Below are 12,068 nucleotides of genomic sequence, written 5' to 3'. Positions count from 1 at the left end.
TTAGATTAGATATTAGGAAGAAATTCTGTACTGGGGAGGTAGTGAAGCACCTGAACAGTTTGCCCAGAGAAGCTGTGGATGTGCCCCCATCCCTGGGTGGGATGCCCCTTTCCATCAAGGCCAGGTTGGGTGGAGCTCTGAGCAACCTGGCCTGGTGAAAGGTCCCTGCCCGTGGCAGGGAGGTTGGAACTAGATGATCTTTAAGGCCCCTTCCAACCCAGACCTTTTTATGATTCTGTGATCTAAGTGCTCTGAATCACACCTAAATTTGTTCAGAAAAAGCCTAAATTAATGGATAATTATTTTAACACTTTTATTGTTGGTTTTTATTTTAGCTGTGTTTCTTACAGATTTGTTGCTGCTTTTATTAGATGATATTCTAATTGGTTTTATGCAGTTGGCTAGTATCTTGTGCTTTTGGGAACACTCTGGCAATTTGATTACTTGCATCAAGAATCACGTTTGGTTGTTTTCTTTCAGACCACTTTATGTAGTTACTTCTCCAGTAAACATATGATTGAGTACACAAATAAATGAATCAGTGTTAATTATCAGCACTTTATGTTTCAAATCATGCTGCAATGTAAATCCGTAGCTTTAGGTGCCAGTAGCTCTCTGAAAATTACTTTTTGATTCATACATATCATACTAGATATTAGCCCTGAAGGCATATTGTTATTAATGATGATAGATTTTTGTTTACTCTGAATTAATAATGCAAAGCTTGCAACGTAAAAAGAAAGACAAAGAGGCAGTTAAAGAAACAAAATCTTTTGTTTCATGACCCTCATTCATGTTCATTGGAAAACTCAAAAGTAGTCTGCCTTTCTTAAAGAAATTTCCTTTATATTTCTGCAATGTAGTAATTCCTTATCTGTCATACAGAATTATTGAGCTTTTTCATTAATACTGTAAAAAATACTTGTATGTGAAACAATTTCAGCCCTCCATTCTCATTTAGGGAGCTACCTGATGATTCAGAAGGTGATGGGGATCTTGTTTCATTCTGCAGTTCATAAAAATTACAACAGGAAAAACATATTTAAATCTAACAGGCTTGGAAGACCAGATATCCTTTCACCTCTGTATTACCAAAGTATCTTTCTGAACATATTTGAATAAGGAATTTCTTGGTTTCATTTTAATGATAAATTTGCATTGTATCTTTGCCAGAAAGAGGTTCAGCTTTCTTTACTATATGCTGGTCTCTTTTTGACACACTCTTCTCACTATACTGTGCTGAGAATGAAGATTTCTGTATTTTAGCAAGTCTTATGTCATCCTCTGGAGGGCAGCTAAACTCTTTCCTGAGGGAAAAAACCCAAGCAGCAAAGAAACACAAGCAAGCTGTTTGTCAGGAGCACCCTCCGGCTCCTGCGCATGCTTTTAGTCTGCAGTGACATGCTGTAAAAGTTGTTTGGGGTATTTTTCCCATACTTTTTGCAAAGTGTGTATGTTGCACACAGGCACTAGTTGCACGTTCATGTGCTATCTTTACAAAGTTTCATTAGTTCAGTACTAGTTAATGCCAAACCCTCTACAGAAACTCTTCCTCTCATTTCAGATCAGCTTGATCAATGGTACCTGTCTAAAATCAGTCCCAAACCAAATTAAACTGAATGTCAGTGTTATTAATCCGGGTGCCTGCACAGAGCGATAGGTTTGTATGGGTGGTTGCATAAAGCTGGTGCAAAGGGAGATGCCACCTGTGTCTTTACCTTCCCAGTGTGTTGTGTCTGGCATTCACAGGAACATAGTTTCTAACCCAGATGGAATTATTCATGGGTTTTTTTGGATTAGTTTTCTTTCAGTTTCTTCACTGAACTGGCTTACAGAGGGTTGAATGCTAGAAATGGCCCAAGAGACATATGTAGCTGGGAGCAGAGAGGGTGGAGGTCGTGTTTTACCCCCTCTTATGTAACAACCCAAAAGATTCTCATCAACAGACGCCATGCAAGGCATCCAGATTATCCACTGCAGTAGAAAAATTAATTTGTGCCCTTCAGACAGTTCCTAATCAGCCCTATAACAGGCAGCAGGTGACAGGCCAAGAACTAGCCTGTAGTCTGTTTGATCCATAGAGGTGACAGGAGAAAAATGATTTGGGGTAGCTGTTTCTTTGCCATGTTCCTTGATGTTCCTTCTGTTGTTTGTACTTCACAGCTCCTGCTCTGGACGTAGACTGGCAGAACAACACTACTTTTGCCTCCTGCAGCACTGACATGTGCATTCATGTATGCAGACTTGGCTGTGATCGTCCCGTTAAAACCTTTCAAGGACACACAGTAAGTTTAAGACCAAAACGTTAGCAGCATATTACAAGGATGGCAGATGTGTTTGCAGGGTGTGTTCTAGCACTAAAGGTGTTACACCCCATTGCTTCCCTAAAAACATATTCCTTGGGAATGATTCACAGTCTGTGAGAAGGGATAAAATGTTCTAAATCACTGTAGGAGGCAAAACCTGCGGCTTAAACAGTGAGAGTGTTTATATGTAGCATGAGCTGCAGACTAAAGGCATGTTAATAAATAAGATTTTGTTTTTCACTAGCTTAATTTTCTTTAGTTAATGAGAGCTGTAAATAAGGAGAAAACAATTTACCCCCAGCCATTGTTCAATTTTAGAATCAATTTAATCTAATAAGATGTATTTGAGATGTATTTCCCCCCTCTTTTCCTGGTGGTATTTAATAACCATCAAAGGCTACTTTTTCTAGCTTTCATTTGTGAGAAAAACTGCTATCATCTACCAACCTGTAATTTAGATGTTAACTTCCAGAACCTGCTGTCTTCCCATTGAGGAAAAACTGCATTTGGAGACCTTTTTCCTAGTCTGTGGTTAAACTGATATTTCGTGACTGGTTGTACATTCCTAGCAACATGCTGGTGCTTTTTATGATTATATAAAATGTACCATTTTGCATTCATTTACACGTATATATGTCTCTTTAAAGAGACCAACACTGTTGTAGAGCTGCAATACTAAGAATTATAAACTCCACAAAACTTTACACCCCACCAGTATCAGTGTTTTCTATTGAACACTTGTCAGAATATTGATGAAATAAATGCCTCCATTTTAAAAAGAAGCTAATGCTGTATCAATCTGTCTTGTTTGAGGGTTTATTTAAATCCCAGCATATGAAGAAAGGATATGAGAGACTTTATGCCAGAACACACATCAGAAGACTGATTGTATTGTTCACAAGTATAAAATGGTTCCACTCCAAAATGCCACTTAAACAGTGTGTTGGGAAGGCAGCACTGCTTTTGTTCACCCCTAAAAGCACCCAGGACTGTAATTTGTGGGTTAACTTGCTCCATACATAAACCTTGAGTGCCCTCTGCTGAGTGCCCAATACAGTGCAGTGACTGGAATGTTTACTTTAAAAATTCACTCTTTATTTCAGAACGAAGTTAATGCAATCAAATGGGACCCATCTGGCATGCTACTAGCATCTTGCTCCGATGATATGACATTAAAGGTAATATAATTTCCATTCCTGCTGTTCAGAAAGTAAGGACAAAAATTATGTCTATTTTTTCATCTTCTCCAGAACGATAGTGCTGTACCACTTAAAACTCTGCATGAACAGTAGTTTCCATTTTGTCCCATATTTCTTACAAGTTAATCTGAAAGATAGAGCACAGAGAAGCAGGCACTGGAAAAATTGAGACATACTATCCAAATAAGTGTTGCATGACTGATATGTCATTGTCACAGAAAAGTCATACTTAAATATACACAGATATATATACACCTGCATACCTGTCAACAGAAGCACAAGCCTGATAAGAAGCAGTCGATTGGTTGCACTTTGAAAAAGAATATAAAAATCGTTTTCTTTCCCTTTGGTGTCTTTTTTTTTTCTGAAATAACTTCATTAGAGCCATATGAGTATTCTTTTTCTCTTTTTAATAGTCTTGGACTAAGCAATGGAACACAACATATGTATTCAGAGCCCATCAAAAATCTGAATTCCTCTCTGAAGATGCCTGTCTTTATCCATTCCCTGTATAGGAAGTGTGTGGTAGCTGTGCTGCTGATGTACATGCCTCTGCTAGGGGCCTGAAGTTGGGTGGAATGAATATATATTCTGGCTCGCAGGCAGCATAAGCTGCTTTACCAGCACACCTGGTACTGTATCAGCACAGTATTGCTAATATCTGGTTTGCAGAAATGCTTTCCACAATAGAGCTTTTCCAGCCCAAAGCCCTCTCTCTCATTCTCTTTTCCCAGCGACATCAAATGAAGGCTATATCTGTGTGGGAATAGCTGTATGTTCTAAAAGCAAAGCCCTCCTGCTGGACTGTTGATTTATGCTGGTTCCTTGAACAAAGCAAATATCCCAGGAAAGATTTGGTTTTGTGGATAGAATTGTACCAGTAATAATTTCCTCATAGTGTGGTTGTGTTAATTAAGACTCACACCTCTTTCCCTTGCTGATTGACACAGCTGAAGCGTGGGACATTTCTAGCATGAAACTGAGAGAGCAGCAGAACTTGCAGATGAGAGCTAAGTGAATGTCAGTGTTACAAATGTTTCCTCTTCATAAGCAGCCTGACTTCTGCTGTTCTGCTCTGGCTTTGCCACGTATACCCACTGAGGTTTTCATTATTCTGGATTCTAAATGTATTATTGCAAACTACTCACAGAATTGGAAATTTACAGAAAATGGGGCTGAAAAGGGAGCACCTCGTCTGTTATGCTGCCACAAAGCAGTATTGCTGTAACTGTTCTTGCTCTCTTAAACGTCCTGACCCAGTGGTAGCACAACTTTTTGGTGCCCAGTTGTGTGCTGTGTTTTAAAAACCACTGTGGCTCGGTGGTGTTGGTACCAGTTCAAATTCCTGACCACTGAATTTGGCACAAGAACTAGTGGTTTGCTATCCCTGACCTCACCTGTTTTTAAAAACCTTCAGTGATGGAGACTGCAAATGCTCCAAATTCAGGAAATTATTCTTCTTCCTTTTCCTTCGTAAATCAGTCCTCCCAGACTTCTTTTTCTTCTCTATTTTTGGAGTTCTTTATATTTTCCTCTAACTTCTTGGAACATACTGCCTGTTAGCCACAGAACATGGCTGAGCTTTATGTAGCATTTCCAAAAGCAGTCTCAGGTCCACTGATGGGAATTCATCATAAGAGCTCATCATTCCTCTCATAGTGCAGACTTACAACAACTGAGTTAAACCATTGCTACCTTTTTGGTATCTCTGTGAAACTGAGTGACTAAATTTGAGTTATTTTCCCTGCTGTGAATTAGCTTCATCTTATTTTCTCAGTTAGCTTAAGAAAAGATGGACTAAATTACCTGTCATCTCTGTTGAGCATATTCTTCATCTCATGCTGAAGTATTTGACCATATAACACTGCATAAATAGCTGATCATCTTCCATCTTCTGCACTGTTAAAAGCATGAGGAAGACAAATGGAGTTCAAGAGGGAAAGGAAAATTTTACTTGCATAAGAGAAAATTGCTAGGTTCTAAGCAGTTACTGCAATCTTCTTCTCATTTTTTAAAATGACTGTGTGACTTAAACTTCAAGTTAAACTTCTCTAAATAGATTACCTTTAACTTCTTTATGAAAATACACTTATGGGCTATGGGTAGTACAGCAACTATTTAATTCTTCTCACCTATTGAATAAATACTATTAGATATGTGACTCCTTCCCCTATTGGAGTTATTTTAATGTGTGTGCCAAATTACTGCATTAATAAATTATGTTTATGTGTATGTATGTGGTCAAGATCTTAAATAAACAAATGGTGAGAATAACATAGGACTGAAATAACTCAGCTGAGAAGAGATTAGTAACACTGCTGTTTATCCCCTTCATTATTACTCTGACTTAGATTTGGAGTATGAAGCAAGATACCTGTGTACATGATCTTCAGGCTCACAGCAAAGAGATTTATACTATCAAATGGAGCCCTACGGGACCAGGCACCAGCAACCCAAACTCCAACATCATGTTAGCAAGGTAAAAAACGTACCTCTTTCTCTTGTCTGCCAAGAAGGATCGTCTTTCTGACATGTAACCCTACTGTCACGTCACCATCAGTCTTCCTGAAGGCAATTCTACTAAAAAGTATCTGTAACTCAGAGGGATGGATACAAAGGGAAAGGATTCATATTTGAAAAAGGAAGGGGGGAAAAGAAGGAAAATTGAGTCATGTGATATTTAACTTTTCAGCTGCCTTGGTTACAGGGTTGTAAATTTGACATTGCGCCTTCACATTCAGCATGGGGTTGTTATGAGTGAAAGTACTGAGGCAGATGACACCTATTCAGCCAGCTGGAATGGTTCTTAACCAGGGTCAGGTTAAAAACTCACCTGGGCAGATACAGACAGTTTTTGTAGCCTTCTTAGCTAACAGAGAAAAGCTTGGATAATCTTTAAAGATCCACTAGAAAATCTGTGCAAAATTATTCTTTGAGTTTAGGAAATATATTTGCTTATAGAATGACAGTTGATGGTAGTACTATGGGATTGTCAAATTAGTTCATGGGGTATGGAGTTTGGAGAGGAGTTGTGTCAAAACTGGTTTATTTATTTTACTCTTTAGTCTGGGAGTGGACGGTGAAAAACTTCACTTTCTCAGAGTTATTCTTTTAATATTATTTTTAATACCAGTTATTTCCTTTGCCTTTCTCTAAGCCCGTAGTTTGGGATTTACATGGAGTGTAGCAAAAAGCAACCCTGAAACAAAGCAAAAGGAACCACAGTTCTAGAGAATTACAGAATGTTAATTCATTAAACAGTGTGAATTCACATTAGGAATAAGACCTGTTTGGAACCCTTTATCCTATTAATGATAATATATATTCGACCTTCCTGAATAATAGCAGGTAGAATCTCAAAAGGAGGGAGCTTGGCCCTCTTAGGGCTGTATACAGCACACATAGATAAGCCCAAAGGGTCTTCATACAAGAATTCAGTTCTATAGCTATAGTTCTTAACATAAAAACCATAAAGGCTGTGGTACATATTAGCTTTTCTGTTTGAAACACTGTCTTGCTTAGCCAAAAAAACTGTGGTATTCTTTTATAACGTTTACAGTATCACACTACAAATGGATTAACACCCAAATTATTACATGCTTGTGTTTGAATGCTTGTTGCAGTGCTTCGTTTGATTCCACTGTTCGGCTGTGGGACGTTGACCGAGGAGTCTGCATCCATACATTAACAAAACATCAAGAGCCCGTCTACAGTGTAGCTTTTAGTCCTGATGGAAAATATCTAGCCAGTGGGTCCTTTGACAAATGTGTCCATATATGGAATACTCAGGTACTGTTTTGTTCATGTGAAGCGCATGCTGGTTTAGGTGACACATTAATAGCAAAAGCTTAAATGGAAAATGTTGTGTACTTCTGCCACATATGACCTGCCAGCCAAGGTCAACCTGATTGTGTTGGCTGATACAAATCCATAGCAATTGAGTCACTCAGGTGCAGTGAGGTGACTGTCCAGTACATTTCTGCTCAGTGTTCTGTGTATGCTGAAGTACCTAGCATGCATGAAAAGGTACATTGTGTTGGGTCATCAGCTTTGTGAAGCAGAGGTGTGGATTGGTTCTTAGCAATAGGGGATACTTTTATGTAGTTACAAGCTGAGTTTAGGTGTGAGTCTGATGCTCCTGGCTTAGACTTTCTGAAGAGGAAGTGATAGATACAAAGGGTGTACAAGCTGGGGACTGATGATATTCTGGAGAAAAGTGGGACATCATAATTCCACAGATTTAATTGTGGATACTGATGCCTCACAACCTGAAATAGCAACAAACTTTAGAGAAGACCTTACAGCCTAACTCCCCAGGCCTTTACTGTTACAGAGTTGACAAAAACACTCCTACTGTTTCTGGAGGAGCCTGTTGCTCTTCATTTTCAAAGACCAGTTTCCTAATTTCAGCACCTTATGGAGACAGCCACAGCTGGGTGATGGGAATAGCTCCCCCTCACTTGCTTTTTAACGTAGTGCCACACGACAGAGAAAAAGAAGGGGAACTGCTGTATCAAATGTCTGCATGCTGTTTTGCCTTGTAGAGTGGAACTCTAGTACATAGCTACAGAGGCACCGGGGGCATCTTTGAAGTCTGCTGGAATGCTAGAGGAGACAAAGTGGGAGCAAGCGCATCAGACGGATCGGTAAGGATCTTTAAACATTGTAAAGGTTGAGTGGAGATTTCTTTTCTGGGGAGCACCAACAAAATACATGCATGCCGTGTCACCTCTTGTGGCCAGAGCTAAAGGTGAAGGCAGCTCAAGACATAAATAAGTAGCTCTGTGGAGTATATTGAAAACGCTCCTGCTTTGAAAGGTTTTGAATGCTAGAAGGTTATGTTTCTATTGTAAATGACGAATGATTATGGAATAGGTGAATATTGCTGAAAATGAGAATGACTTTTAAATGCATATTTAACAAGAACAACAGTAGCGTTGTTTCTGTCATTGTCAGTTTTTAATGAAGATCATACCACAGCAGTCAACTCTCTAACAAACGGTTTTCCTGGAGCCTTCCAAGTTTGATCCCACAGAAGTTTACTCTTGAATAAGAGTAGCTAAAGGAATGATTCCCAAAGATTTCATCACGTGGTAAAGGAGAAATATTGCCATGGAAATACTGATTATTCGTTACTGTTTTCGCTGTGAATGTTACTTTTAAAAAATTGTAGTTGTATCATGATCAGCTTACGAAGGACACACATGGCTGGCTGGCATAACTACTTTGGAGCAGTATTTTTCAACTGGTATTAACAAGGGGCACACCTCGATCACGATTCAGTTGCTTGAGCTTAGTTGTGCCATCTGAGACGGTGCCATGCCTGGCTTCCAGCAGCTGCTCCAAATGGTCACGTGTCCACTGTCATGCCTGCCAAGCCTGCATTTATTTTGGACCTATCTCAGAAGTAGAATTGTATTTAGGTAACTGAATAGTATCATACCATAGTGTTATCTGGGATGTACCACCAAAATGTTTGTAACCCAAGGGAAACCCTGTTAAATGTGTGTGTTTCATTTGGGTTTTCTCCCTTGTGGGTTTGTTCCTTTATTTGTGTGCATGCAAACCAGTGCTTGAGACAGGCTGTCTCGAAGCTGGGGAGTGTGATGTTCAGCTGGATGATCGGCCTGTGTAGGGGGACTGCCACATCACCTTCAGAAATGGTTCTTAATGCTGGGTCTTTTCCCTGCAGGTTTGTGTTCTAGATCTGCGGAAGTAGAAGTGAAATGTTTTAGAAGAAATTTCAAATGGACCAGCAGTGAATGTGTGGGGAGAAGCACTCTTCAAAACTATTCTTAACAGCTCCAGAACTGTACGAACTTGAACAAAGTTAGAGTGTACCGTGAAACCAACTCTCCCTGGCCGCAGGTGACTAGTATTTTGTCCGTAACCTTCATCAAGGAGTTAAAACGCAGTCACTTCAGAGGGGGAGGGAATGGTTTCCACCTGGAACATTCAGCCTTGGAAGCATGAAGCCACCAGCTAGGCATTGCACTGTTTGGTTTGCATCTGAGAACTTGCTCTGATGGCTGGGAATAAAAAAAGCTGTGCCAAAAAAAATTAATAATTAAAAAAAAAAAAAAAAGAAAAGAAAAGAAAAAAAAGAAAAATGCTGTGATAAACCAAAAGGGAAAAAAAATCCTCCTCCATGCGGTGTTGTATTTTTTCCTTCCAATTTGGACACTACAGTTGCTCTCCCAAAGGACGTTCAAAGACCAGTTTGTACTGATGAAATGCTCAACTTTGTAATCACAACACTTTCTATTTTCTAGACTACTTTTTTTGTTCCGTGTTTTTTCTATCAGCTGGAATATTACAGCCTGGAGGATCCCAGGCTTAGGATGAAACTTTTGTTTTCCTTTTATTTCTCCCTTCCACTCCCAACTTCTCCTTCCTTTTTTTTTTCCTCCTCTTTCTTCTTGCCCTTTTTTTATTTTTTTCTTTTTTCCCTGTATGCCCATAGTAGATGCAACCAGGTGGACGTGACAATGAAAATTTTTGACAGACTGCTTCTCCTCTCTTCTATCTCTTCCTTTTCCTTTCTTTTTCTCCATTTAAAAGAAAAAAAAAATCCTCCATGCTTCAGATCTTAACGTCTCAAGGGCACTTTCAGCAAATTGTGTAATAAGTGCTTTATATAAGAATGCAGTGCTGGGGAAGATTTTTACAGGAGAAAGATGACTTTTAACAGAAAGAACCCAGTGTATTTTTGGAAAAAAAATATTTTTTATGTTAAACTGTTTTAAAAGCCTAAAATTACCACAAAATGTAGACCAGTTGTGTAATTCAAGCAAAAAGAATGACACAGAGTCCAGGTAACATGAAAGGTGCAGTATCCTTTTTCTCCTCTTTCTCAGAAAGTGCTGTAAGAAAAAATGTCATTTGATACAATAAATACCAGTCCTTTTCTAAGGGCTCTCTTCCAGCATCCAGCCATTCATATAGTCTCATTTCATTTTTTATGACTGTTTGATGAGGTACACTTATTCAAAGAGATTCATAAGTTTGAGACTATAAATACAGCATTCATTTTCTTCTCTAGTCTATATTTTTGTTTGTTTTTGGTAGCCAGGAGAAAATGCTTGTGTATCTTCTTCCCTCTAGAGATAGTTCAAATTTCGACAGAACATGGATTTGGCTGCCTTACTGAGCAGTGCTGTCTTCCACTATTCATTCCACTCAGCTGTTTTTATTCCAGTAAGTCAGTGGGGTTTTACCACTGACTTGATGAGACCAGATGAACTGAAATATATTGACTGCATCTGTCACTGTTGAAGAATGGGCTCTTGGCCAGGCTCCTGTCCATCCATGGACCACAAACACCAGGAAGCAGGCTCTTCCATTGCATCTGGTGGTATGTGGTGCTGCTGTCACCCTCAGCCCTGCACATGCCGCATCCTGCTAGGAGAGCTCTGGGTCTGCACTTGGAGGCTTGCTGTCTGCCCAGGCAGGTTTAGCCTTGAGTCCTCAGTGTGGTACTCAGAAGACAACTTTGAATACTTCACTAGGTGACATCATCATAAAAGATATATAAATTGTATCTCAACATACATACCACTATAAAGTTAAGGTGGGTAAAATGATCAGAATGACAATGGAGAGTTCCAAAGCACCACCTATCCACTTTGGACTAGATATCTTTACTGTAGCCCTGACACCTGCACAGATGCCAACTGAAGACTACATTACTCTAAGAGGAAATGATGGATGCAAAGAAGGGCACATAGGCAGAGTTTACTGAAAGTGCTGTAACTATAAGGCAACCTTGGGGTGGTGGCAGATGTTACTTAGATCCTCAGAAGTGGCTGAGTCAAACAGGTGTCCTCTCTAGCCCACAGACTAGGCTAGGATCTGTAGGAGAGAGATTAACATATGTAGTACCTTCTTGCCCAAAGCTGATGTAACACAGCATCTCCCCTTGGATTTGATCACAGCCGCTAAAGTGGTGATTTCATCTGAGCAAATTCAGAACCCTAGGGCTGAAGTAGTGGTGTAAGACCTGATGAGCACCACAGCATCATCGTGGAATCTGTACACCACTTTTTCTCCTGAGTTTTCTTCTCTTTATGCTTGCATCTGTACAGGATCTTAGTCCTTCCAGTGGAACTGGTCACTGCCAGCTTCAGCAATGTTTCTTAAAAATACACCTTTGGAAAGGAGAAAAGAGCAGAAAGAAATAACTGCTAAAAGTGTTTCTCAATCCTGAGGCAAAAGCAGTTATGTGGAATTTTGGTTATTAATGTCAGGCTTGTTTGTAATTTATCTCAAATAATTGGATGCTAGAAGGTGTCAAGGATTATTTTTGGTGTTAAATGCATTTATGTGTTGGTTTTAATTTTCTGCTCCAAGGACATGGGCTGTAGATCATCATGTGGCAGTTTTGCACTGTTTTATAATAACCACATGTACCTATGAATTTAAAATCATTACTCTTTTTTAAAAAAAGACTACTTGCTCAAAGAGAGGCTTGAATTTGAATACAAGGGCATAATGTGATTTTATAAAGCACAGTTGGGTCAATGATTTGATTACAGTCATTGCATGTACACGGTTAACTAACTTC

The 12,068-nt window shown here is 39.3% G+C and overlaps 1 protein-coding gene across 2 annotated transcripts in view; it reads left to right on the top strand.

Moving 5' to 3' along the window:
- Nucleotides 1-10,061, top strand: part of TBL1X (transducin beta like 1 X-linked) — a 133,647-nt gene extending 123,586 nt beyond the window's left edge. For both annotated transcript variants that reach the window (XM_008926805.3, XM_029964733.1), the window contains 6 exons: nucleotides 2,164-2,285; nucleotides 3,410-3,484; nucleotides 5,857-5,984; nucleotides 7,129-7,294; nucleotides 8,050-8,151; nucleotides 9,198-10,061. In XM_008926805.3, the coding sequence (XP_008925053.3) occupies nucleotides 2,164-2,285; nucleotides 3,410-3,484; nucleotides 5,857-5,984; nucleotides 7,129-7,294; nucleotides 8,050-8,151; nucleotides 9,198-9,224 (620 nt within the window). In that variant the 3' untranslated portion in view covers nucleotides 9,225-10,061. The remainder of the gene's footprint in view (nucleotides 1-2,163; nucleotides 2,286-3,409; nucleotides 3,485-5,856; nucleotides 5,985-7,128; nucleotides 7,295-8,049; nucleotides 8,152-9,197) is intronic.
- Nucleotides 10,062-12,068: the final 2,007 nt, after the last annotated feature.

Source organism: Manacus vitellinus, unplaced genomic scaffold (assembly GCF_001715985.3).
Source record: "Manacus vitellinus isolate BGI_N305 unplaced genomic scaffold, ASM171598v3 scaffold_7_pilon, whole genome shotgun sequence".
Taxonomy (NCBI): Eukaryota; Metazoa; Chordata; class Aves; order Passeriformes; family Pipridae; genus Manacus; species Manacus vitellinus.
The sequence above is the reverse complement of the archived record's forward strand: the minus strand, read 5'-3'. Positions and strand labels throughout refer to the sequence as shown.